The 27,559-nt window shown below is 60.4% G+C and overlaps 1 protein-coding gene across 1 annotated transcript; it reads right to left on the bottom strand.

The window, feature by feature from the left end:
• Positions 1-24,516: 24,516 nt before the first annotated feature.
• ELFN2 (extracellular leucine rich repeat and fibronectin type III domain containing 2) lies at positions 24,517-26,985 on the bottom strand (the record flags this gene model as incomplete). Its single annotated transcript, XM_080706408.1, has 1 exon — positions 24,517-26,985. One exon carries the CDS (start codon positions 26,983-26,985, stop codon positions 24,517-24,519), a length of 2,469 nt encoding a protein of 822 aa, XP_080562534.1.
• Positions 26,986-27,559: the final 574 nt, after the last annotated feature.

The raw sequence follows: 27,559 nt of genomic DNA, 5'->3' as shown, positions 1-27,559 counted from the left end.
ACACCGGCTCCCTGCTCTGGGGCCAGGCAGATGGACATGGGGAGCAGACGGGGAGGCCCAGCTCGGGCAGGGCATCCAGGAGGCTGTCCTTTGCCGTACCCCCGCCCTGGGGAGCCTCAGAGCTGGCCCCCACCCGCACCTCCCTCTCTCCCTCAGGCCTGGGTAGGGGTCGGCGGCAAGCGAGCCTGTGCGGGCCCGCGCCAGCTCTGTGACCCCGGGCAAGCGGCCTAATGACTCTGAGCATCTGTCTCCTCAGCTGCAACATGGGAGCGGCCTGCTGCCCACCCATCCATCTCAGCAGAGGCCCTTGGAGGGTGCCTTGCACCGAGTTAGCGCTCCCTCGGGGGAGCCCCCACTGCCTGCTGCTCCCCACAGGTGCCGCTGTGTCCCGCCAGGCCGCCCCCAGCCCCCTCCCCACCACCTCTCTCGGGGCTTCCTGATGGTCCCAGCACAGCTGCATCTCTCCCCGGCTCCCCACCTCACCTGTCCCGTGCCAGGTATGAACTGCCACCTGTTGGCTTCTCCGCCCGCCAATCTGCCAGGGCCCAGTCTGGCGCTCTGGCCTCCCTGTCCCCCTCGCCCTCCTCGCCCAGCCTGGGCTCCTTCCTCTCCACGGCTCCCACCCCAACCACCTTCTTCAGAAGCCACCTCCTCCAGGAAGCTGTTCTGCAGGGTAACAGTGGATGGAGGCTTCGGACCAGGAGGACCTGGGTTCTCTCCCTTCTGTGTGACCGCAGGCAAGTTGCTGCACCTCCCTGAGCTTCAGGCCCTTCTGCATTCCGAGGCTCCAGCAGGTGCTCAGCAACGCCCACCCAGGCTCTGCCTGAAGGGCCGGCCTGGCCGCCCCACTTGGCTCTGGCTCCTGGGGCCTGGCGTGTCTCTTGGTGGGTTGTGTCTGTGCATCATTCTCCCTTTCCCAAGACAAGTCGGCTCCCCCCCTGCCCCGCCCCCGCACGCTCCCTCCAACCTCACCCCAAAATAAGTTTCACTCTCTCTTCAAGATGGGATGGCGGCACCAGCCCAGGTGGACATGAGAATTAGTGAACGATGAAGAAGAGCCCTGGCCCTGCTCCAGGGCCCTGTGCAGAGAGGCCCAGGCCCGCTCCTTCCCGCCCCCTGCGGCCCCTCCTCCCCACCCAGGGCCCCCCCACGCCCCCCCCCCCGCCGCCGCCTCTTATTTCTCTTTGGAATCGCTTCTCCAAAGTTCATTTTGAAAGAAATCGATTTCCAAGCTGCTTGGAAATGCAATTTGGTTTTTCATTTTGAAGAAATGATGGTTAAGGAAAAGTTTGGAGACTTAATCACCGTGGAAGGCCATGGAAATAAAGATCCCTCTGCCCTTGGCCAGAGGCTGTAGGCCTGGGCAGGAGACAGGGTTCTGTGGGGCACAGCCCGTGTCACACAGGCACCAGATGGACACACAGCCACACACGTGCGCACACCATACACAGCACATAACCACACGCATAAACAACACACAAACGAACACATGTAGACACAACCGCACTCACATGACACACAACCACACGTGTGCACACACCACACACAACACACAACCACACATGTATAAACAACACAACACACAAATGCATGCATATACAAATAACATACAAACAACACACACATGTGGACACAATCACACACACACACAAGACACGCAACCACATAAACTACACACACACAGCCCTCACTCAGGGAGCGCCCACTGCCGCCCCACAAGTGTTCAAGCTCAGACATCACCACCTCACTCAGGAACTTTGGCAGGCTCCCAGCTGCCTGTCCAGCCAATGGCCACACCCAGGACCGAGGACAGAACAGCCTCGCCTCTGCAGCAGGCCACAGCTAACGCTGAGATCCCTCTGCCCAGCGCTGGCACGGGCCCAGGCCACAGTAGCTGAGCGCAGCGAGCCGAGCCAGGGAGGACGCGCTCGGCATCCTGTGGCCGCGCGGCAGGTGCGAGATGGGAGCTCCAGCCTGTCATTATCGACCCACCCTTCTGCATCTGGAAGCCTTCACCATGAAGCTGGAGATGCCCTGGGAAGGCCATGACGCCTCACACTCTAAGGGGAGCCCCCACGCTCCCCATCCAGCCCCTCTGATATTTGAACCCCACGGTGGAGGGGGTTCGGTCAGCCTGCGCGTGCACACCTCCAGGGCCGGGAGCTCACCCACCCGCTCATGGCTCTCTCGGGAGGGCTGAAGCCTTTGCCTCGGGGCCCCGGGGACTCTCCCACCTTGGCGTCTCCGGGGCCCCAAACCCTCCTTCTCTGGCTGCTCTCAGCCTCCGTCAGGGCACCCCCCCTTCCAGGCCCATTGGCCAAGGGTGAAGGCCAACCAGCTCTGCTGACAGGTGTGCGGGGTGGGGGTGGGGGGTGGCTGTGAGGCCAGAGAAACCAAGGGCTTCCAGAGACCAGAGCTGAGCAGAGGACCCGGGAGTCTGGGTGGGCGCCAGGCCCGATGGAGAGGCCGCCGCCATCCAGAGCGAGGCCAGCCCTCAGCCGCCACCCCTCCCTGTGGTCTGGGCACTCCCCTTAAGGAGCAGGCCTCCCGTGGCCCCCCAGCCCCAGGGCCACCAATGTGGGTCTTGTCTGAGGACTGTGTCACGGTCTCACTCAGCGGCACCTGTTTGGGAGGAGGGAGAGGATGTGGAAATGGCAGCCAGTTGCACAGAGGAGGCCCTGGCGGGCAGCAGAGCAGAGGGTCCCGCTTGCTTGGCAGGGCGGGCTCAGGGAGGCTGTAAAGGGGACCCTGGTGGCTCGCTTGGGAGTCTGCCAGGTTCCATCTCTCACCTATGGCTGGTGGATCATCCACAGATGTTTCTGAGGGGCGGGGCTGGGGCTGTGATAGCAGTTCTGGGTCCATGGTTCCCCCCACCAACAGTGTGCTATTCCCAGGAGAGGCCAGGCATGGGCTAGGGTGGCCTGGCCAGACCCCAGCCCTGCCCTCAGCGGGCTGCAGGCCTGCCCTGGACACCCCGCCCCCTCTGCCAGGCGGAGGTACCTAGGCAGGCGCAAAAGGGCCCTGGGGACCAGCCCAGCCCTCGGCCCAGATTCCCCGCACCTGCCCCAGTTTGGGGCCCGGCAGCCGGCCTACTTCTCAAGGATGTGTGGAGGTTCCTGGGAGGCCCCCAGGGACCCTGCCCACACCCAGCTCCAGCCTCCGTCCCCCCACACCCAGACCCCCGCAGGGCAGCCTGAGCCCGACACAGGACCCTTCGCTGGCCGCTCCCTCCCGGGGACATTGGGTGTCATGCTCCCTGCCGCCACCACAGTGGCACCAATGCCCAAGGGGTCACAGGGCACACACTGGCCCATGCTGAGCTTGCCCACAACTCACACCTCCAGCCCCCTCCAACCCAGAGCATTCCAGATCCATGCTTCCAGGGCGTGGTGGGGCCAACCAAAGGCTCTCGGCTTCTGGGCTTTGAAATACGACTTAAAACCTGAGCCCAAGAGAAGCAGGAACAGAAAGAGGCCCGGGGTTCCGCTTTGCTGAGGACAAGGGGGGGCGAGGCGCCCGTGGGTGCTGGCACTGGGCGGCACCGGGCAGGCGCAGGGACCATGGGGCACGGGGGCTGCTCTCGGGTAGAACTCAGCATTCAGGGGTCCCTGGCTTGGCAGAGGCCCCCTCCAGGGGGGGCACCCCAGGAGTCCAGGCGAGAGCGGGTCAAAGAGAACCCAAGGGCTGCAAAATCCCATGTAGGCAGGGTGGCTGAGGGCAGAACCGGGCGGGCCGGACAGTTAAGGTGCATTTCTCTAAATGAGATACATTTCTGCCTCGAGTCTGCAGCCGTCACCCGTGTGCAGCTCTGGCTGCAGGGCACTCGGTGGCCACAGCAGGTGCCAGCTTCCTGGGGGGGAGTTGAGGTGGGCCCAGGCCCCTCCCACTGCTGCTTCCTTCTGCCTCAGTCTCCCCCTGGGAACCTGCCAGCCCCTCGCCAGCCTCAGATGTGGGGGGACCAGGGCCCCCAAGCTGTCATTAGCACTAATGACTCCATTCAGCATGGGGCAGGGGGAGGGCAGCCTGGCACGCACCCCAGCCAGCCACAGCCACTGTCGCAGCAGAGCCGGTTACTCTTGGCTGGCTCCTCTGGCAGCGAGGAGAGGGCAGAGGCCGGTGGGCGGGACGCCCCAGGGCTCTCCCGTGACCAGGGGTTCCCCTCCCTCCTCAGCTGCCGCCTCTCTCTCTCCCCGCTGGGCCTCAGGACACCCAGGCTCTGCCCTGCCTGGGTGGGCTGCGTGGCCCAGGCAGGTGTCCACTCCTCTCTGGACCTGTTGCCTTGTAAACAACGGGGTGCTACTTATTGACCCCCCAGCCACACCACCACCCGTCTCCTCCCTTGTAGCCGCCAGCGTCCAGCGTCCACCTCGTGCCATCGTCCTCCCTCCTGGCTCACCCTCCTCCCCTCGCTCCTCCCAGTCCCTCCTCCGCTCTCACTGCTCTCCCTCTCCTTGCTCTTCCTTCTCTCCCGCCTCCCTCTCCTCCGCCAGCATCCTCCGCTCTCCCTGTCAATTAGACGGGCTCTGGCAGGAGGCTCAGAGAGCAGGCTGGGGCACCCAGCTGGAAAATTGGGTGTCGGAGCTGCCTGGAATGCTAATGCCCCGGCCCTGCCTCCCTGGCCCTCACCTCTCCCGCCTCCCGGGAGACAGGCCAGGCACTGGCGATGCATCTCTGCCCGCTGCCCGGCTGCCAGGCCTGCAGGCCCCTCTCACTGCCACCCACGTGAGCACACACACACACACACACTCTGTCAGTAGAGGTCAGAGAGAGCACTGAGCTGGGAGTCCAGAGGCCCGCATGCTGGCCAGGCTGTGCCTGCACACCCCCAGCCCTTCAGGCAGCTCCAGCCTGCTCTGGGGCCGCCCCTCTTGTGTCCTCTTCTTCTGCCACAGGGGCCCCTCCCCGGGCCCCGGGCTGCTTCACGCTGGGCCGGTGGCCGCTGAGGGCCATGGGCCTTGGCAACCCAAGTTCTGCCTGTCAGCTCCTCCTGGCCTCATCCAGAAGCCCCGGAGCCTCCCACTGGCCCAACCCCAGAGCAGCCGGCTCCCATCAAAACCGGCTCCAGGGTCCTCAGCACCTGGTAGACGCCACGAGTCAGCAAGGGCTGACGCTGATGGCTCACTCTCAATAGTTTCGTTTTGTACTTATTACCTTTTGTGATTATTTTTCCCTTACTCCCAGGTAATAGGTAACCCCAACAGCCAGCCTTTGAGCTCACAGCTGCGGGAGCCCACACAGGACCCCGGAGGTGACTCAGGGCCCTCCTGGAGCCACCACGTCAAGCCCCTTGAGTGATGGGTGCATGCTGGACTCTGGGGATACAGCAGGACCCAGACTGCAGTCCTCTCGTCTCAGTCTCTGCCAACAGAACATTCTAGAGTGACCAGTGTTACAGAGACGGGGCTGATGGGACAGGGCCAGAGCGGAGGGCGCAGGGAAGACACTTCAGGGACAGTGGCCGTGGGGCAGGAAGCCAACACACAGCTGAGGACAAGTCATTCCCCACCCAGGCCAGGCCTGAGGCAGGACCCTGTGGTCTCCTGGGGCCGAGCAGGCGGCAAGAGACGCCATCCTGCAGCCAAGCTTGGGATGAAGTTAAGAGTACAGCGGCCTGGACTGAGCCCCGAAGAGCGGGAGCCAGGGCGGTGGAGGAGGCTTGGATACCGGGTCTCATGTCCTACTGGGTCCTTGTCTCATAGAGTCGTTGAACGAAATCTACAGACGAGAGTAAGCATGAGAATATAAAAGTTTATTCTAAGCCTGGGAGGGAGGACCATGGAGCTCCCACGCAGGGGAGGGGCCCCAGAGGGGTGTCGTTAAGGCCCCCAGGAGAACGGTTGGTCTAACTCAGACTGTGTTTGGTTCAGCCCTCCATTTACATCGCTATAATACATGGTCCCTTCGTCTGGTTTCGATCCGCAATTTGAATCCCTACTGCCGTCCAGCTTGGCGGACTTCCTGACCTCCTGGCGTCATCCGTGAGGTGCCGCTCGCCTCCCGTCCTTCCCTGGTTACTGTCGGAATTTGTTTCCACGGCTTGCTAGAATTTGGCCCATGGAGAGGACCAGAGTCTTATTTTATCTGGTACTGTTCCTGCCAGGCCATTGCCGTCTCTGCACATTATTAACCTTCCATTTCGGTTCCTTTTAAGATGGTTTTCCTTGGCCCTTCCCGTTCCCAGGCCTCCGCCCTAAACTGCCTAGCCATTTCTAACTCAGTTTCAAGCGATGTCAAGAGCCAAGTGGCGGCGTGGAGTCACAGAAGGATGCAGACTCCAGGCGGCAGGCTTTGCGAAACCTGGGGGCTCCCCTTCCTGAGCCCCCCGCTCCCTTCTCCACGACCTCCCCCTGCCTGTGTCGGTGCGCACGCATGTGTGTGTGTTACTGGGGGTGCAACCCAGGGGCCTTCTACCGCTGAGCTACACTCCCAGCCTTTTTTTTTTTTTTTTCTTATTTGGAAACAGAGTCTGCTAAGTTGCTGACAGTCTAAGTAGCTGAGGCTGGCTTCGAACACGCGATCCTCCTGCCTCAGCCTCCCAAGTACTGGGATTACAACTGTGTGCCACCATGTCTGGCTCCTGGATGCTTTAAAAAAAATTTTTTTTTTTTAAGTACTGGAGATTGAATCCACGGTTACTGGATCTCCAAGCTACACCCTAAACCTTTTTTTTTCTTTTAATTTTGAAAGAGGGTCTCACTAAGTAACTGAGGCTGGCTGTGAACCTGCGATCCTCCTGTCTCAGCCTCCCAAGTACTAAGATTACAAGCGTGTACCACCATGCCTGGCCCTATTTTATTTTTAATTTTGAAATGGGGTCTCACTAAGTTACTGCATACTGGCCTCAAACCTGGGCTCCTCCTGTCTCAGCCTCCCAAGCACTGGGATTTCAGGTGTGTATCACCACACCCAAATTTTCCTGGACTTTTGACTCCTGCTCTCTCCGCCAAAGTCCTGCCTCCTCTTGTGTCCGCTCTGCCCCTGGTCATCAGTCCTTCTCAGCTTCCTCCAGTTCGCCCACTGAATGACAAGATGGAGAAGGGTGGGGTGCGGGTCCTCAAGGTCAGGGAGGCGAGACAGGAGCAGAGGCCCTCCCGGGGCCAGTCCAGCAGCGGTCGTCCTGTTCACACTGCAAACGACGACCTGGGCAGTGCCTGCTTGTGCCAAAGCGTCTGCTCCCTTCTCAAGCTGAGTGGCATTACAAGAGCCCCCTCTGCCACCTGAGCCCAGTGTCACCAGTGTCCAGGAAATCGTGGAGCGCAGCTGAAGGCGACAGGAATGATATTTGAAACCAGACTGTAAGTTCAAGTCGATGAGAGAAGGAGACCGCCTAAGATAAGACGGACAAGCAACCCAGACCCATCTCCCACACGCCCATCGGGAGGGAAGAGGTGCTCCACTCCATTCTCCAGAAGCTGCAAATTAAAATCGCAGTGATTGGCGATGGACAGCCACCAGGGGCCTGGAGCGAGGCGGCTGGAGGCACGGCGGGGCGTGCAGGTGCGGCCATGCCCTGGGGACTCCTCCGCGGTGTCTGGTGCAGCCTGGGATCCAGCCCCGGGCTCTCGGGCTGGGGCTCGGCAGGTGCGTGTGTGCCCATCAAAAGCCCAGGGACGAATTCCTATCAGCTTTCCCATCACGGTGCCGAAGTGGAAACGCCCCAGATGTCCATCAGCAGCGGAATGAATAAATCCACTGTGGTGAATTCCACAGTCCTGAGGGATAAACCAGCCGCCGCCGCGCACCATATGACGGATCTCACAGCCACACTGCTGAGGGAGAGGAGCCAGACGCTGCCCCGGGCGCTTCAAATGAGAGTCCAGATGGGTCGGAGGTCGGGAGAGCGCTCGTCCTCGTGGCCTTTGATGGAGACGCTGGAAGGGGGCTCTCGGGACCAGTGGGTGGCCACGTCAGTCCTCACCGGCTCACTTTGTGGAAAATCCATCATTTGATCTGTATACTGTGTGTGTGCGTTCGTGTGTGTGTGTGCGAGTGTGTGTGTGTGTGTAAGTGTGTGTGTGTATAAACACATACATGATAGCTTCAGTTATTATTAACTTTGAAAAATAATACATTAACTTCAAAAAATAATACTGCAACCGGGCATGGTGGCGCACGCGTGTAATCCCCATGCTTGGGAGGCAGAGACAGGAGGATGGCGCAGGTTCGAAGCCAGCTGCCGCACGCTGCCTTAGGAGACCCTGTTCCCAAATAAAAATGTAAAAATAGGTCTGGGAGTGTAGCCTGGAGGTAGAAGGGCTTCCAGGAACCCCAGTACCACCACCAAATTAATAATAATAATAATAATAATAATAATAATAATAATAATACTGCAGAAGTACTTGGAGTTAAATGACCACTGCCTACTTCATCTGACCTTGGTGTGTGACCTCCCATGATTGTCTCTGTGCAACTGGACAGCTGAATTAAATCGTTATTTTTCATTTATTTATTTCTTTGTTTATCTATTTTTGTGGTACCGGGGCCAGGGCTACATTCCCAGTTCTTTTTATTTTTCTTCTCGAGACAGTGTCTCACTAGGTTGTCCAGGCTGGCCTCTACTCTGTGATCCTCCTGCCTCGGCCTCCTGAGACGCTGGGATTCCAGGTGTGTGCCACCAGGTCTGTCTGGAATGTTAAAATTTCAAGAGCAAGTAGGATCCTGCCAGATCAGATTGGGATGCTGTCTTCACACACTTGAAGTCCTCAGCTGGGGCACGACTGACTCATCAAGCTGGAGATTCCTTGTCCTGGGGACCCCGTGCACCATAAGATGTTGTCCTGGGGACCCCATGACCATAAGATGTTGTCCTGGGGACCCCATGACCATAAGATGTTGTCCTGGGGACCCCGTGCACCGTGAGATGTTGTCCTGGGGACCCCGTGCACCGTGAGATGCTGTCCTGGGGACCCCGTGCACCGTGAGATGTTGTCCTGGGGACCCCGTGCACCGTGAGATGTTGTCCTGGGGACCCCGTGCACCATGAGATGTTGTCCTGGGGACCCCGTGCACCGTAAGATGTTGTCCTGGGGACCCCATGACCATAAGATGCTGTCCTGGGGACCCCGTGCACCGTGAGATGCTGTCCTGGGGACCCCGTGCACCGTGAGATGTTGTCCTGGGGACCCCGTGCACCGTAAGATGTTGTCCTGGGGACTCTGCACCGTGAGATGCTGTCCTGGGGACCCCGTGCACCGTGAGATGCTGTCCTGGGGACCCCGTGCACCGTGAGATGCTGTCCTGGGGACCCCGTGCACCGTGAGATGTTGTCCTGGGGACCCCGTGCACCGTAAGATGTTGGCCTCTTCCTACTGAGGCGGGTGAACTGCAGGAGACCCGCGGGGAGACCTGAAGCCAACAGAGACCTGCAAACACGACGAGGTCTGCCAACTTGCCTCTTCAGTTGAACACAACTATTAATCAAAACGTCACTCGCCTGAGGAACTCACACAGCGTGCCCACGGGTGACCGACGGCCAGACTGACCAAAGAGGAACGTTCTGACCTCAGGTATAGGGTGGTTGCCATGGGACTTCATCTAAGTTTGTAAATAATATCTAAGTCAGCAAATTTTAACAAGGATTCTCCTGCTTAGGCTCTATGCCCCACCCACCCAAAAATCATATATACAATCAGGAGCTCAAACCTGGGCAGCGGTTCGTCTCCTCTGAGAGCCGAGGGCACCCACACCCTGAGAGTGAATTCCTTTGCTGTCCTTAAAAAGTCCTTACCCGCTGGGCGTGGTGGCACACGCTTGTAATCCCAGTACCTGGGAGTCTGAGACAGGAGGATCTGGGTTTGTGGCCAGCCTCAGCTACTTAGTGAGGTGCTCAGCTACTTAGCGAGACCCTGTTTCAAAATAAAATAATAAAAAAAAATCAGGCTGGGGGTGTATCTTGGAGGTAGAATGCCCCTGGGTTCCATCCCCAACACCGCCACCAAAAAGAAGCCCTTAGCTGTGCCTTACAGGTCCTGCCAGTCTCTGTGTGGCAAATGTTGGGAGCCTCCCTGGGTCCCCTCCAGTGACTCCACTGGACGCCAGCAGCGCCTTCCCACCCTGGGTGAGGGCCGCCAGTGTCTCCAGACATGGCCAAACGTCCCTTCGGAGTGAGGGTGCAGGTAAAATACCGGAACTCTAGTTCCTATGCGCTATCTGGGACATACCTAACTGTAAAAAGGTATTTGTTTATCTCAAAGTCCAGTTTAACTGGGTGCCCTGCATTTTTATTCGCTTAATCTGGCAACCTACCTGGAGGGCGAAATTGGCCCTGGTTGAGAATCAAAAGCGGCTCTTACTGCTGGATCCCTTCAGAGCAAGGCGACCCCTGATCTTTGCCGGGCCCCGTGCTATGACCTGTCCATCCTTCCCTCTGGTGTGCTGGATGGCCCCGGAGCACCGCACTCACACCACTGAGCCATCTGGACAGGATGCGCTTTGGCGCCAGGGTGAGGACAGGCGGCCCGGGACCCGCCGCACGAGATACAAACACTCGGAGACGCTCCGCGCCATTCCTTGGCCTCTTTGTCAGCAAAGCTGGACCACATCAATGTGAAATTATTTAAAGTCTTTGTTTATGCCAAAGAGCTATTAATGTGTGTGTGGGGGGGCGATTGTCTTGGGCTGGGTTCACTCAAAGCAGAGCCTCAGACAGGACCTGGGTGCAGGAGGAGGAACTGGGGGCGAGGAGACAGGGAAGGGGAGTGGCCAGTGCGGGTCACTGTGGAGGTCACTGCAGAGGGCGCCGGGGTGGGGACTCCTCCTGGGAATTGCAGGGTGCTCCCAGAGCCTGCTGGGCACCCGCGTGCTGCCATGGGCACCCCCAGTTAAGATGGACCCTGGCGTATTCACTGCCCGGAGCTTGGGAAAAGGCTGAAATCAGAGACCCCTTGGGAGAGTGCCACGGAGCGGGCATGAGTGCCAAGTACATCCTCAAACCTGAAACACTTCTGCCCCGATGGAGGGTTCAGGCTTCTCAAGGTGGGATTACAGGGCCAGTGGGGCGTGCTAGGGGGAGTCGGGTTAAACGTCTTCTAGAGCTAGCCAGGGGCCTCTGAAATGGCGACCTGCTTTTTGCCTCCTCTGACCAAGATGTGAACCAGTGCCGGCTGCCCCCCCCCCACCAGCACCCTCAGCAGGGAGAGTGACAGCCAGCTGGGTGCGCTCTGTGCCGGGCATGGTTCTGTCTGTTTTTCACAGTGACTCTGAATTGCACTTTTTCCTCTCATTTTTTAGGTTAGGAAACTGAGGTACGGAACTTAGAGACATCGTCTAAGTGTTCACACTGGCCAGCCCAGGGCAGGAGCCCCACCCCGGCGGGGGTGCTAGCCACAGTGCTATGCTGTCCCGAGGCTAACATAATCTTTAAATTTTGCCAATCTCATAAGTTAAAAAGTGATCGTTGGGTGTCTGATTTTGCATTTCTTTATTGTCATCAGTTAAGATTAGGCAAATTTGGCATGGTGGCGCACGCTTGTCATCTCAGCATTCAGGAGGCTGAGACAGGAGGATCGCAGTTTGTGGACAGCCTCAGCTACTTAGTGAGGTTCTCCACAACTCAGTGAGACTGTTTCCAAATAAAGAATTAAAAATAGGGCTGGGGGTGTTGCTCAGAGATAGAATGCCCCTGGGTTCCATCCCCAGTAACACACACACACACACACACACACACACACACACACACACCCCAATAAGGGAAATATACTTATTGTCATTTTATTAGTTAAGATTAGGCATGGGCACCAATAGCAGATTCCTGGACCCGAGCTACGCTGCTTAAATAAAAGCCTGAAGGGTGGCAGCCCAGGGCTGGCGCGTCGGCTCGGCTCCGTGGCAGCAGTCGCCCGGGCTCCTTTCTCTTGTTACTTGACTGTGTGTGATCTCTGCGTGTGTGTCCTCCTAGTCCAGTGTGGCAGCTCAAGCCCCAGCCATCACATCTTGTCTTCCACCCACAGGAAGAGAGAAAGAAAATCAAGCATCTAACCAGCCATCTTTTAAGGAATGTTTCTGGAATCTGCTACTGCTCATTGACCAGACCTTGAGCACACGGCCCCACCCATATAGGACTCTGGGGAGAGTCTTATTCCTAAATGAGCCCTTGCCCAGCCCCAAAGCCAGGTTCTTCTCCTGTGGAGGAGGGGAAGGAGTCTATCAAGCATCTCTGCCACAGTGGAGACATCTTTGCACAGGCTTCTTGGCCATTTCCCTGCTTCCCCTAAGCATGATCTTTTCATACCCCTTCCTCTCTCTAGCATATCCCACACTTCTCCTTTTTGGTTTATAGGTGTACCTCAACTGGGAAGCTCGCGATTTCCCATACCAACCTGCGACCACGATGCTCGGCTCTGCAGAGTGGCACCTGGCTCCTGTCGGTGGTCCTTCCCGAGGCCAGGGTTTGCCAAGTGTTGGCACTCACCAGAACCCGCGAGGCCCCGGCTCTGGAAGACAGAGCCTGCCCTTGGGCCTGCCGAGCTCTGCGGGTGAGAACCACGCGGCTGGTCTGAGCTTGCCCTGAGTTCGCTTGTTAGCGGACTGTCGCATCCCGTCTGCGCCCACCCCCTCCGGTCATCTGCCTCTCCTTCACAGGGAGCCGCTGGGTCCAGCAAAACAGCCGCACTTTTCCACCAGCCCCGCGGGGCGCAGGGTCTCCAAAGCATTCTAAGTGGTCTGCTTCTCAGCTGATGGACCCAGTGAGTCACCTTCTCCCCTGCAGAGTCACCCGGAGTTGACCACGGCCTCTCTAGGTGGAGGCTGGACCACAGAGCCCGGGGCATCATCAGGGCGGCCCATGGCAGTATCGGCCTAGAAATGGCTTCGTCACCTGTGACCCTCCACGGATCCCGAACCTACCCCAGGCTCCACGGGGCCAAGGCACTTAGCTTGGACGCTGGGGAGAAGGGGCCCGCAGAGAAGAGGGGGGCTTCAGGTAGATTCTCAAGGTGAAGTCACAGGGATGTGCAGTGCAGGGAGGGGGAGCTGTGTGGCATCAGCTGAGCTTCTGGGGAGGGGGTGGAGGCCGGGCAGACGTGGAGCCCAGAGTCATCAACGTGTGGAGAGTATCCCAAGCCCTGGGACTTGGGAGCATGCTTGAAGCAGAGACCCAGCAAGTGAACGTGTTTGTGCCCTGCACCGGGCTCCAGGTACCGCAAGAATCCAAGATCACCCTAGGCCCCGATTGGGGCCACCCTGCCGAAGGTCACCTTCAGAGGCAGAGAGAGTGCAGAACTCCTCCAACCAAGGTCACGAAGGCACGCAGGCGTGCGGGGGCGGGGGGGGGGGGCTGAGTCTGAGCCCAGAGAGCTGGGGAGCTGGGAAAGCCTGTGTATGCCCGTGCGTCCCTGTCACAGCTGTCACAGGTCCTCAGCACCCCAGCTCTGCCCTGCCCCAGCCGGTCCTTCCCAGGAGGCCTCCCTGGGGCAGCCCTGCCACACAGCCACTGGTTCCTGTCTCTCCAGCCCCCCACCGCACCCCACCCCGTCCTATTACCCCACAGGGCCCTCCCCCTGGCCGGCCATTGCTGCCCCCACCACCCTCCCTAGGGCGCCTTTTGCACCAGCCTGAGCCTCCCCTCCTTGGCTCTCAGGGCTCCAGCGCTGCCCCACGGCCCGCAAGGTTCACAGTGAGACTGAATTCCCGCCCGCGCTGCCGGCCCTGCTTTCCCCTCTCGGGTTGGCCTGGCCTGGGGTCCAAGGCCTGACCCTGGGTGTGCCGTCACTGACGTAGGGACCAGCAGGATGGGTATGTGTGGCTCCAGTTGGGAGACCCAGCACCTGGACGAAGCAGCGATCAGAGTTTTGGTTCCCTGGTTCACAGATTGGGGCCAAGACCCACCGGCCAAAGCATGCCTCGGGGCCCCTCATGACCACCAGGCCCGCTCAGGGACTCCTGAGGCGCGTCCATTGGCAACTGCGATGGGGCCTGGGTGGGGAAACTTCTCTGTCCTAATGCTGGAAAGGTCCTTAGATCAGAGGGCCTGGGGAGGGGGTTTAGGGGCCGAAATAGGGGAGGGGCACAGGGATTGGAGCTGGCAGGGGCAACACCAGAGGCTGAGGGGTGGGGGCTGGAGCAGCTTTGCATAGTACCAACTAGTAGAGTCAGGGAGGACCACACCGGAAGGACTTCTCCATTGCTCAGGAGAGCACAGCAGGGCCTCCCAGCTAAGCCACGGGCCTGGGCTGGGCTTCTGGAATGTATTCACCACAGGGACTGCCTTGTGGGGACTCCATGACCAGCTGTGGCCACATCTGGGCACAACCCAGACAGAGGCAGCGTATCCTTCAGACTTCTCCACTGCGGATGCCAGCGCTGGAGCTGGTGTGGGTGGCACGGGAGAGTGCGCAGGAGAGATGACGGTGCTTCTCGCCATGCTGAGCAGGGCAAGGCACCCCTAAATGCAAAGGCAAAGCCGCTTTGGACCGCCCCTTCTCCAAAAGACACCCGGACACAGGTGCCAGCTCTGCTGCCTGGCCACCCTCACCCTCTCACTGAGCCCCTCCCTCCTCCATGGCCCCCTCCAAGCGCAGACACAAGAAAGCAAAGCCATTTCCTCTTCCAGAGACCCTCACAGAGCCCCTTCCCCTACCACCTGCCTGCCGCCCGTGGTCCACCCCGAGTTGGCTGGCTGGCCTGGGAAACAGAACCAAGGAAAACTCACATGTCATGGGCCTAAGTATTCAAAGGTCAGGAATCAAGCTAACTTGTTAGGGCCTCCTCCTCTCAGACAAATACACCTTTGTAATGAACCATGACAGGCTGATTTCAAGTCTACGGCCTGGGGAAAATGAGCCCCAGGCCCTGGCCCAGAGCACCTCCCTTCTCTTCCAGCCCAGCACCTCCCACCGCTGAAGGGGCATAGCCTGGATATGCCCCCCGAGCTCCACCTGTGCCTCCCCACACAGCTGCCCCTGGCCATCTCTTATGCTGAGGGTGCTCACACAGGCCACCTTGGGAGGACAGGCCCAGGACCTGGCTGGGCAGCAACCATGAGGTCCAGGTGCTTAGAGAACATTCCAGAGGCAGGAGAGGAGGGTCAGCCTGGGCCTGTCTCATGTGCACAGCCCGGGCCACGGCCCCTCTGGACCCTGTGCCATCCCCCTGCCCCTTCCGGATCACGTCACTACCTCTCCTCATAATCCGCCAGACTCCATCCCCGGGCCAGGCCGCCAGGACCTGCGAGGCCTCCCCACCCCTGTTTCTGCCCTCATTCTTCCCAGGTTTCAATGAAGGACTTGGGTATCTTAGAAGGAACCAGAATTCCAGCAGCAAGCATCAGGATGCAGGTCTGACAGGGCCTGAGACACCGGCCTGTGAGTCCCAGGCCTGGGGCTGTCAGTCCTGGGCGTGTGACAAGACCAGCATCCCTCACGTGGAGCTGGCCTGCAGGCGGGGACATCCTGCAGGGCCCTCCTAGGGCTCTGGAAGGAACTCTCCAGAAGAACAGGAAAGCTGGGGGCCGCATGGGTTGGGATTCCACCACAGGCCTGGTCTTGGTGAGTTTTATATCTCAGGGAAACCACTATGTCTGATCCTGTCCCCAGCATCTAAAGCAGAGCTGAGACGTCTAGTCTGTGGGGTTGCCTCGGGCATCAAGTGAAGCCAGCTCTTGCAATGATGTGCAAAGCTACCCCTGCCCCCGGGGCCTGCTGGCACCATGGAGGCCCGGAGGCCAAACCCGCCCTGCCAAGCGTCTCCGAGGTCGAGGGCCACAGGTGGTTTCATTCCTGCAGATGGAGCATCTTCGGAGAGGTCCGGCAGTAGCAACAAGTCAGCAGGTGGGCTTTGAGGCACCACCATCCACCCAGCACGGGAGCCAGCAGCCCGCCCAGCTCCCGGGGCTGCTGCGATCCTGGTGCCAGCAACCCAGGGCCACTGTTGGACCAGGTGGCCTGGGAGCGCACTCAGACTGCACGATTTGGGGTCTGCTGTCGGCCTCCAGCCACGCTGCCCACCACTTGGTCCCTCCTGCCTCCTTTCCTGCTGAAATCAGCTCCAGGAATTGTGCTCTGCTTTAGAGCTGGAACCCAACTGGGGCCAAAGTTAAAAAAAAAAAAAAAACTCACAGCTGCCGGGGCATGGGGGTGCACGCTTGTAATCCCAGCATTTGGGTGACTGAGACAGGAGGATGGCAGTTCTCAGACAGCCTCAACTACTATTTAGTGAGGCCCTTTGCAACTCAGTGAGACCCTGTTTCAAAATAAAGAAAAAATAGGGCTGGGGGTGTAGTTTAGAGGTAGAATGCCCCTGGGTTCCATCCTCAGTACTGGAAAAAAAAAACCTCACAGCTATTGCATGCCACCGATAGGGGGCGGGCCATAAATACTGTTCACAATACTGAGAAGTGAGAAAGTGGTGGTGGGGTCTTTTGTCTGGACCAGAACGAGGGGAACTGCTCGAGATCAGGAAAGGGGAAGGCAAGGACACGGAGGGCAGGGACCACTTCCTGTGTCCCTGAGCTGTCTCCATAAACTCCCACCAGGAGGGGTCTTGCTTAGTTTGTTATTTTGTGTGTGTGTGGTACTGGGGATGGAACCCAGAGGCTTTCTACCTCCGGGCTATACTCCCAGACCTATTTTATATTTTATTTGGAAACAGGGTCTCACTAAGTTGCTGAGAGCTTCACTGAGTAGCTGAGGCTGGCTTCAAACCCGTGCGATCCTCCTGTCTCAGCTTCCCAAGCGCGGGGATTACAAGCGTGCGCCACCATGCCCGGCTTGCTTAGTTTGTTAAAAAAAAAAAATAAATAAGGACCAAGGACAGCGCCAGAGAAACCTGGTAGGCAAGGGCCATGTTAGAGGAAACCATGGAGGGAGATTTGGGCCAGGAGCTGGAGCTTGCAGGGAAGCGGGGCAGGGAGGGGGCAGACTCTAGGAGAGCCCTTCGCCCAGGCCTCACTGGGGTCGGACTGCAGGCAGGAGGGGCAGAGCGGGCAGAGCAGCAGCTTCCTGGGAGACCTGGGAGCAGTGGGCGGCGCACAGGAGGCCAGGAGGAGCCAGAACCTTCGCAGAGTTAGCTGAGCTGTCCTGGGTCCTAGGTAAAGGGCCCTGTGGAGGGCGTTGCTGGGGCCAAGCTACTGTCAGGAGCGTGGAAGGTGCTGGATACAGGGGCAGGAGGGCTGCAGCTGGAGCCTATAACCCAGAATGCTAGCAGATGGGCCCAGGACAGCCACATTCAGCACCCCATTCCCCAGCCCCTCTGTCTAGGATGGCTGAAGAAAACACTGGACAGAGAGGGCTTGCAAGGGGCCCTTCTCCCACTCCCCCTCCCATCAGCAAGGGAGAGGCCTGGGGAGGGTGGAGGGGAGGCAGCTGGCCAAGAGTGCTCTAAGGCTACAGTCAGGGTCAGACCCGGGGGGCCAGGGATCGTGGGGCTCAGGAAGGGGGCTACGTGAGCACACTTGGAGACAGGGAAGGGTGAGGCCCCCAGAGGGCCCCCACGGTCCAACCAACTCCAGTGGGGACAGGAAGGAACCAGGACAGCCATGGGCCACAGAACCTCCTGGGCCACATCCCTGCTGACCCAGGGTGTGGCCGCCCCATGGGCACTAGCTCGGTCCCAGAGAGCCCAGACAGAGAAGCCCTGGAGAGATGCGGGCCTCGTCCAGGCCTTCCTGGAGAAGGAGTTTGTAGCAGTTGGAGAACAGGGTTCTGAGGAGAGGCCAGGGGCTCGTGAGGCAAGGTTTGTGCAGTTCAGCCCGAGGTCACAGGATGCTGGGCTGGACCCCAGACGCAAGCAGCATCCTAACTCTTGAAGAAGCAGGGGTGGTCGATAGCTGTGGAGAAAGGGCCAGCAGACAGTGGGGCCCAGGAGTGGGGCGGTAGGGCCCAGGCAGGAGCGAGACCAGGCCTGGGGCCAGCTGGGGTCTGGGGTGCCCAGGACTCTTGTCTTTGGGCCCCGAGAACCAACCAGGAGCGTGGTTCCCTAAGTCCCTGTGGACACAAGGATTCTTCTGAGGAACCCGCCATCTTGGAAGAAAGGTTGCTATTGCTTAGACAAGGGGGTGCTCAGGGACAGGGACTTGTTCAGCGACTGCATACAAGAGGAAGTCCCCTGGCCCAGGAGCCACTAGGGTCACCAGCACAGCCTGGGAACCGTGGACACCTTCAAACCAATCCCAGCAGGCCCCAGGGACATGCAGGTGAAAACCTGAGAAAGCCGGAGCCCTCCTGGGCGGGAGGGACACTCAGGAATCTTCGGGAGCTGGGGGTCTCATGGGCTGCAGACTTCCTGCAGCGGGTCTGGGTAGGGGAGGGCGCCCCCATTTCAAGGCGCCGTGCAGAAAGCATGAAAGGGGTTCCTCTGGTGCCGCAGCACCCAGATTCCTGTCCTGCTGAAGTATCCAGTTCAGGGGGGTCCTGCCACCATGAAAAGGTGTTACCCACAATTACCCCCACGGCAGACCCCAGATGGGAAAAGATGGTCTCGTGGCTGAATGACACACCTCAGAGAGAAGCAGGTCACGTTTGTATAATTAATGTCTGTGCTGGGGCATGGGGCTTATTCAGCGTTTTAGGTATTCGCTATTTATTAAGACACCAGGGGTTCCTTGAGGTTGAAATGGATTATTGGTAAGTAAGAAATTAATTTGGAAAAGTGATTTTCCTGGAAATAAGGGCTCATGTGATCAGACCCTCTGGACATGATGTCACAGTCGTCATAGGACCAGTGGGAATATATTTTATTTGGTCACAGGTTTGGCTTGTTCTTCAAATAATTGAATTTAAACCCAGTCAGATACATAAAACCTATGGATAAAGTTTGGGGGTGGTTAAGGACATTTCCTTAGTTATGTTTTAAACAACCAAAATGATCCCAGAGCCCGTCAGCATGAATAAGGTTGCCAGAACCATAAACAGAAGGGCTTTTGTGTTGAAAAGGTACAAGTCTTCTCCTGTAAGCATCAGCAAATACAAAGTTCCTTTTTAAACCTGAGTCACACCTGGGGCAGGCTTTCTGCACACAAAAGATTAATAACCCTGAAGGACATTCCCAAACTCCCACAGCGCAGGCTTCCCCCAACCAGAGTTGGGGGTGAGGTACCAGCAGCTCAGAGGAAAGATTCCGAACATGGACCACCCAGGCTCATGCACACCTTGGGTTACATCTCGGTTTCCTTAGAGCAAAACCAGCACTTCAAGAAGAAAGGCCTGTGCTGACACGGGGGAACTGAGGCACATGTCATAGGCAGCAGCTGGGTGGGGTGTCCTGGAGCCTGAGTCAGGCTTGGGGACCGCGGTGGCCCTGGCTGCAGGGACCGAGGGTACAGAGCCCCTGCCTCCTTTCACAAGTGGCCCTCTCTCCTCGTCCTCCCCAACGCAAACCCAGAGCAGCAGAGCTTCCCTCTGGGAAGAGCCAGGAAGCTGAGGCCGGCTGCAGCCCCTGGGGCCATGTGAGCACACTTGGAGGGGGCATGAGCCGGGGGACCAGGCAGGGGAAGGGTGAGGCCCCCAGAGGGCCCCCACAGTCCAACCAACTCCAGTGGGGACAGGAAGGAACCAGGACAGCCATGGGCCACAGAACCTCCTGGGCCACAGCCCTGATGACCCAGGGTGTGGCCGCCCCATGGGCAGCCCAACCAGAGAAGCCCTGGAGAGATGCGGGCCTTGTCCAGGCCTTCCCGGAGGAGTGTGTAGCATTTGGAAAACAGGGTTCTGAGGAGAGGTCAGGGGCTCCACCTCTGGGAAGCAGGGAGCTGGGGCTGGGCCTGAGCCTAGGTCTGTGCCGTTCAGCCCAAGGTTACAGGATGGTGGACCGGGCAGGCGGCCGGACCCCAGACGCAAGCAGTGTCTTGACTCTTGAAGGAGCAGGGGTGGTCAATAGCTGTGGAGAAAAGGCCAGCAGACAGTGGGGCCCAGGAGTGGGCGGTAGGGGCCAGGCAGGAGGAGGCAGGGCCCGGGATCATGGACCAGAGCCCTGCTGCTCCTGGGAAGCAGCTGAGGCCCAGTGATGCCCCCGAGTGGCCCTCTAACTCCATACAGGGGCCTGAATCTGGGGTGATGGAGCCCAGGAAAGGGGGCGTGGCTACCGGGCAGAGGGCTTCCAAGTTTTCATGACAGGAGGTTATCAAGGGCCCAGCCTGCCAGGTCCGTGGGGTGCTGGAGGAGCAAGGCACCCCTAGATTTCCTGCCAGTCAGCCTGTGACTTTTCCCCTTGACTTTGGGGAGGGACGACCTCGTCCAATCAGCACCTCCCTCAGCGCCAAGGGTGGCGCTCCAGGCGAGAAGGCGACCAGGAACCGGAGGGGGCGCATTCAACACGAACCTTGGCCCAGTTGTTTTAAATAAGAAATTTATTGCAAATATAGAAATTGATTATCTCCATACAGGAATCTTCGAGTTGAGGAAAACAATTTCGTGCCATTCAGTTTAAAACAGGAAAGTGGGAGGGAAAGGAGAGGCAGATGTAGGGAGGAGAAAATAAATGAAGTTCCCCCCCCCAAAAGAAAAGGAGAGGGCCCCAGGCCCCCGGAGGAAGGGAAGGTCCGTACACAGCTGGGGCTCACAGGTTCAGAGTTCAGGGCTTCAAGCCCAGCTCTGCAAGGCTCAAACCAGGTGCCAAGCCGCAGCACCCCAGGCTGGTGGCTCCCGAGGAGGGGGAGGGGGGCCACTGCCCGGCCCTGTGCTAGACGAGGGGCCAGGGAGAGGCGGCCACGGGCCCTCACTTCCTCTCCCCACTGCTCAGGGGGACCCACTGCCCTTTTGAGGCAGCCAGGACACTGTGACTATCTTGGGGGGAGGTGGCGATCAGGGAGCGGTGTCAGGACGGAGTGAGCAGGTGGTGTGGCTGGGAGAGGGCCCTCTCCTGGGTCCAGGGGGGCCATGGAGCAGCAGCCATGCGGGCGGGCGAGGCCGCCCTGACCTGCACCCTGGCTTGGCAGGCAAGGCTTTGGCCCGACGGGGTTTGGGCACCACCCGCCCACAGCCCAGGGAAAAGGGTGCCAGGGTGGCGGGCGACGGGCGGAGGTGTGTGGAGGACCGCAGCCACTGGCCAGCTCCCTCTGTCCAATCACGCAGCTCATCCTCACGCTCTGCCTCGCATCCTGTAGAGCGAGGCTGCCGGTCACCTCCTCCAAAGGTCAAAGACCAAGGCCCGCCCGGCTCCTGCTTTAACCCTCTGCCCAGAGCCAGCTCGGGGATGCGTTCCTCCACTGCTCAGGCTCCTGGCCCGGCCCAGCCCCTCCTGGCCTGCCATCCACTGGCTTCCCCACGCTGGCGCAGGTCCCTGCTTTTCCTGTCTCATTTCCTAGACCGGGCCCCAGGGACTTCAGATTGGGAAATTCGGGACCCTCGCTGACCCCAGACTTCACCCTACGGTCCCCAGGTGCCTCTCGGGGCTATCCAGGCCTGTCTTTCCCAAGCTGTTCTCCCACCTCTACTACTTGCCCCCAGACCTCCCAGACAAGGGCTCCCCGCCTGGCTCAGGCAGCCCCCATCCCCTGCTCTGCCGTCTGTGAGGGGTGCAAAGCTGAGGGCCTTTGGTGGCCAGAGGAGACTCTTTCTGGGAGGACAGAAGCAGGCCCAGACTCCTAGGGTAGCGTCCACTGAGGCTAAGCTTTCTTGTGTCCACACCTCCGCTCTTTGAGCCCACAGAGAGGGGGCTATGGCCGCTCTCTCCAGGAGAGCAGGTCCTCTGTGCCACTTCCTAGAGACGGGCTTCCCGGGGGGTTCTCTGCCAGGGGCCGGCAAGACCAGGCGTGACCTCCTTGGGGCCCAAGGCAGAGAGGTCCTGGGGTTCAAGATGTGGCACCACGTCTCTCCTTGTTAGCTCTGCCCCTGCTTCCCGAGGCTGCCTGACAGGGCCCTCCCCTCCCGGGGGTCCTTCCCTCCCGCCCGGGGCCGCCCCAGGCCACAGCCCTGACCGTTGTCATTTCGAGCACAGGGCTGGTAAATGTCCATTTGTCTTTTGTGAATATCTCACTTCTACTTGGGGAGACAGCATCCCGGGCAGGACTCAGATGCAGAGGACCTCCTGGTGGGCTCTTCTCCAAGAAGTCTGACCTGGGAGCCGGGGGCTCTGGCCTGGCTGCAAGGCCAGAGGCCGCCTCAAAGAACGATGTGATGTGGTTCTCCAAGGTCACTTCGCCTCCTGGAGGGCCAGGGGGCTGCTGGGGGGGCCTATCTTTGAAGTTGCGCAGTGAGCCGGTCTGAGGTTTTATAGGTCATCTTCAACCAGGAAAGATGGCAGAATGATACAAAAGGGTCCAACCTGCCACGGGGACTGGGGGGGGGCAATTTGTCTTCTGAAGACCCCAAGCCTGTCCACAAAGGCCCAAGCTCTTGGCCCCCACCCCATGCTCAGCAGTGTGACTGACCCCCAGGCCCCACACACACTTGGCCAAGTCACCAGACATCTCTTCCTTTGCAAAATGGGAAAACTGGGTCAGATGAGAGGGTCCCTCACAAGTTCCCTGGGGCGCGGAGGGTGGACCTGGAGAGGGGCTGGGAGAGGTGGCTGTGGGGAGACAGAGGGGCGAGGGTGGCACTTGAGGGCCCAGTGCCCAGAAGACAGGAGGAGGGTGTAGGGCGGGGGCTATTTGGTGGCACCTGTTGTGGGTCTTTTGCAGAGCTGGCCCCTCCCTGGGTTTCAAGAGCTGCTCAGATCACAATGGAGGCAGGCTGGGGTGGGGGGGGGACTGGACAAACTGGCACATACACGACAGATGTTTGCTCAGAAAAATACAGTAAAATCGTCATGCAAATATAACAGGGAGTCTGCGCCCTCTCCACGGGCTTCTCTGCCTCTGCTCGTTTTGCCAAATGGTGGGAAGAGGGGTTGAGGGCGGGTTGGGTTGGGGGAAGGTCTGCTCTGCATGGCCTGCCAGCCCGTCCCCTTTTCCCGCTAGGGAAGTCTTTCCTCTGCAAAGCCACCCCCAAAGTTGATGTGACAGAGCTGGCCCCCGGCCCTCCCCTGCCCCAGGGATGGCACTAGCTGTCCTGGTCAGAGCACCTCCCCCACAGCACAGGTCTCGGTCCCACCCAGCACCCACCCTCACCCCATGGTCACCCCTGCCCCAGTCCCAAGAAGCCCAAGTGAATGGCAGGCCAGGAGCTGGGGGTCTCTGGGAAGGGGTAAAGCCAAGGGGCAGGTAGGCAAAGATGCCCAGGGCACTGGTCCCACCACAAGGTAAAGCAACGGTGCCTCAACCCCTCAGCATCCTGACTATCAGAGGACACCCCACGGTCTGGGGGCCCCAGGGTTGCTCCCCACCCAGAACCCATCCCAGGAAGGCAGCTACTGGCCCTGCCTCCCTCTCTCCCTCCCTTCTGTGCTCCGCTGCCCCACTGAGAGCCCCCAGAGCCCAACGGTCACTCTGGGCACCAACTGCCAGGCACCAGGTTGCCATGGAGATTTGCTGAATGGGGGGAGGGGCCACAACCCAGCCCATGCCCCCACCCAAGGGGGGGCACACTGTTTGTGCTTTGTTCGATGTTGGGTGGGGTCAGAAAAGGGAGAGTGGCCGTTTCCATAGAAACATGGAGGCCCTCCAGCCAGGGGTGAGGCAGGGATGGAGCAGAGGACCCCCTCCTTCCCCTGGGCAGGCTGAGTCGCTGCCCCTCCACCCCCGCCATGGGGGTCAGGCCGGTGGAAGTGCAGGACATGGGGAGCAGGCAGGAAGCCCCCACTCAACGCTGCCCCGCTGCCCACCCTGGCTTCAGTTCACTGTTGCCCCCACGGGGCGCACAGGAGTCCCCGAGGCCAGAGAAGCTGGGCCAGGGTCATGGGGGCCTGCACCTGAGACGCTCTGGGGGCTGGCCTGCCCGTCGTTGCCCCCAGGCAGCTTCCCCAGCTACTTGGAAGACACTTGAAGGGGTCGGTGGCCTGTCCCCTCGCCTCTCTCTGCCTGTCAGCAGGGCCCCCTCCCAGCCCCCAGGATTAGGAGCCAGGGCCCCACAGCCCCAGGGTGTGTCCACGGAGAGGAAGAGCGTCTACCTCATCCCCCCGTCCCTCGACCCTGGGGCACAGCGGCTTTGGAAGGGATGCTGGGCGGACTAGGGTGGGACGGCTGGGGTTGGGGACAGAACTGGGCTGGGAAGCTGGAGACGTCCCTGCTGCGTGATCCTGGGCCCACGACTTCCTCTCTGGCCAATCCATAAAGCAGAAGAAAGTAGTGCCCAATGTCCACCCGGTGCCAAATCTCCAGGTGACCTTCTAGCCATCTCTACCCTGTCTCCTTTGCCCCCAAAGCTGTCCCGGGCCCCAGCACTCAGCCCACACCCTCCTGGCACCCCGGCCTGCCCCGCCCCGGCCTGCACGGCCTGCAGAACCCCTGGCAGCACAGTAAAGACGACTGGTTTCGGTATCAGTGTGTAAACTTTAAGGAAGATGTGTCTCTGTTTTCCTGTCCGTTATTGTCGGGTGTTGGTTGGTTCACAGTCAGGTGGTGGTCAGGTGTGTGCGTGGGTGCGTGCGTGCGGGTGTGCGTGTGCGTCCACTCTCGGCCTCGGCCCTCGGTCCGTCCCCCGCCCGCCCGGGGCCCTTCCCCCGCGTGCCCGGCCCTCCCCCTACGACCTCACCGGGAGGAGAGGGTCACAGCTTCTGCTGGGCCGAGACCCCCTTCCAGTAATCAAGGATGTCGTGCAGGTCCTCGTCCTTGGCGAACTGGACCTTCTTGCGCAGGGCGTGGCCGGCGGCCATGTACACCTCCTCCCGGTGGTGCTTCTTGTAGGGCCGGAAGCGCTCCCAGATCTTGTGCGTGCTCTCTGAGGAGTACTCGGGGCTGGAGGAGTACCCTGAGTAGTAGTGTCTGGGGGAGAGCTGCGAGTAGGTGGAGTCACGCTTGGAGCGGGTCAGCGGCTTGAGGAAGGGCACGCGCTGGCTCAGGCTGTCCGCGCCCTCCTCGTAGTAGAGGGCGGGGAAGCTGTGCCTGTGCTCGCTGCAGTGGTAGGCTGGCTTCACCTCCAGGTGGTGGACGCCCCCGCCCCCGCTGCTGCTGCCCCCGCTGCCGCTGCTCGCTGGCACCAGCGGGAGCCGGTCCAGCGGGCTGTTGAGGGGGCTGCCCTTCTCGATGTACTTGGAGTCGCTCTTGGTCAGCCCCGTGGAGGCTGGGTGGTCGGGCACGTCCAGGCTGAAGACCTTGGCGCTCTTGATAGAGCCGCTGGACGACACGCTGCAGGTCTTGCGGGACACGGCCGCGTCGGCGCTCAGCTGGCGCTGCAGAGGGTGGTGGGGGGTCTCCTTATAGGGAGGCGAGAGGAAGCTGGGCCGCTCCAGCGCCCCGGGGGCAGCGGCCGAGGGGGCGGCAGTGGCCGCAGGGAGGGACTGGCACTCGAAGGCCAGCTCAGGTTCCCCGCCACCGCTGCCGCCCCCCAGGAAAGAGGCCGAGTCCAGCTTGAGGGCGTCAATGCAGTTGTTAATGATCTGGTTGACTTTGTCCACCTCCTTGGCTATGGTAGAGATCTCGGCGGCCGAGCCCTGGCCGTTCTCGAGGTCTGGGAGGTCATCCTCGGGCCGGGCCAGGCCGTCTCCGGCCGCGCCCGTGCGCACCTCGATATAGTTGCCTTTGGTGGCTACCTTGGGTGTGTCCAGCCCGGCCTCCAGCCCCTTGGCAGCGGGCAGCTTCTCCCCGATCATCGATGGAATGGAGGACATGCGGGCCACGGGCAGCACGGGGGGCTCGACCAGCTTCTGGGAGGCGTGGACGATGGAGCCGGCGTCCACATCGGCCCCGTAACGCATCTCCAGGATGGTTTTCTTGACGTTGACGGACTTCTGCTTCTCCTCCTGCATGCGCCGCTTGCGCAGACAGTAGTAGACGGCGCCCAGCACGATGACCATGCCGAAGAGGCAGCCCAGGATAGTCATGATGTAGTGGGTGGTGGTGGAGGTGCTGGGCGCCAGGTCGCTGGGGACGGGGTCCCGGGTGGTGAAGGTCAGGCAGGTGTGGTTAAAACGGCGGCTGTTGCGCAGGGAGGTCACGCAGAAGGTGTACTCCGTGTGCGCCCGCAGCTTGTCCAGCGTCACTATCTCCTTCTTGTTCTTCAGCGTCATGACGTCGGAGAAGTAGCTGTTGTTGTACTGGACCAGCACGTACATCTTGCTGTAGGGGTGGGGGATGATGACCACCAGGGTGGCCGAGGTGAAGGTGACGTGGTGCAGCTTGATGGCCGGCCCGGCGGAGGCGTCCGTGGTGGATGAGGCCGGTGGCTCCACCGAGAGGATCTCATCGGGGTTGAAGCCGGAGTTCTCGTCCGGCTCCCTCTGGCTGTCGGTGGAGTAGGGCGTGGGGTGGCTGGCGGGCCGAAGGGACAGCGAGCCGTTGCGGCACTTGGCCTGCAGGACCGTGATGGCGTTGAGGCTGTGGTAGGGCCGGGGCACGAGCAGCGGGTAGCCGGCGAACTCCCGCGGCGACTCGCACTGCAGCCGGTCATAGTTCTTGGTGACGTTGTTGAAAACCACGAGCCAGGCCAGGAAGCCGAAGAGGTCGCACTCGCAGTTGAAGGGGTTGCCGGCCAGCTCGCACACCATGAGGCTGCTGAGGCTGGCGAAGGTGGCGCCGTCCAGGCGGCTGAGGCGGTTGGAGGACAGGTCGATGCTGATGAGGCTCGGGCACTCGGAGAAGGCGGCGGGCGTGACCACCTCGATGAGGTTGTGCTGCACGAAGAGGAACTGCAGGCGCCCCATGCCGCGCAGCATGCCTTCCGTCAGGTTGCTGAGCCGGTTGTAGCCCAGCTGCAGGACCTGCAGGCTCGACTGGCCCAGGAAGGCGCCGTCCTCGATGTAGGAGATCTCGTTCTTGGTGAGGTTGAGGTCCGTGAGGTTCCCGAAGCGGTTGAGGGAGGAATAGAGCACGGCCTTCAGCTTGTTCTCGTTGAGGCGGAGGTCGTGCACGGTGCTGTTGATGTGCTGTGGGATGGTCTCGTAGGGCGGCTGGTTCTGGCTGCAGATGGCCAGCCACACGTAGCCCTTGTCGCCCTCGATGAGCCAGCAGTCGGCGCGCACGGCGCCCGGCCGGCACACGCACAGCAGTGCCGCCGCGCACAGCCCAAGGCGCAGCATGGCGCCGCCGGCCTCGGTCCCCCGGCCCGGCCGCCGGGGCTGGGTGAGGGCCGGGAGTGGGGCCTAGCGGCCGGAGCCTGGGGCTGGCAGCACAGTCCTCCCGGGGGCCGCCACCATCTTGGGGGCGACCCCCAGCACGGGGGCCCCAGGCAAGGTGAGCGCAGCTGGTGCCACGGCTGGGGCCTTGAGGTGCTACGGGCAGGTGCTGGGCCCGGCCGGGGAGCAGGCACCCACGGCCTGTTCCCGCGTTGCTCCTGCCGGGAAGATGCTCAGCTTCTCAGGCCTCGACTTCCTCTCCCTCCTCCTCCTCCTCCTCCTCCTCGGATGCAGGGCTCAGAACTTCAGACGATTCCCACAGGAGACCCGAGCGCGGCACTGGGGGGGAGCAGGAGAGATGGGGGCAGGAAGGAAGAGACTCATCTGTCACCTGGTTCCTGAAAGGCAGCACTGGGAGGGGGTGACCCATCAGCGAGGACCCAGACCAGCCCCTGAACTCCAGGGCCGCCCCTTCTGCACACCCCCTCCCTGGGCCTCTGTGCCAGCGAGCACCCCAGGGTCCTTGCTATGGCAAGGT

Source organism: Muscardinus avellanarius, assembly GCF_963383645.1.
Source record: "Muscardinus avellanarius genome assembly, chromosome: 11".
NCBI lineage: Eukaryota > Metazoa > Chordata > Mammalia > Rodentia > Gliridae > Muscardinus > Muscardinus avellanarius.
Note: the sequence above shows the minus strand (reverse complement) of the source record. Positions and strands in the feature narration are given on the sequence as shown.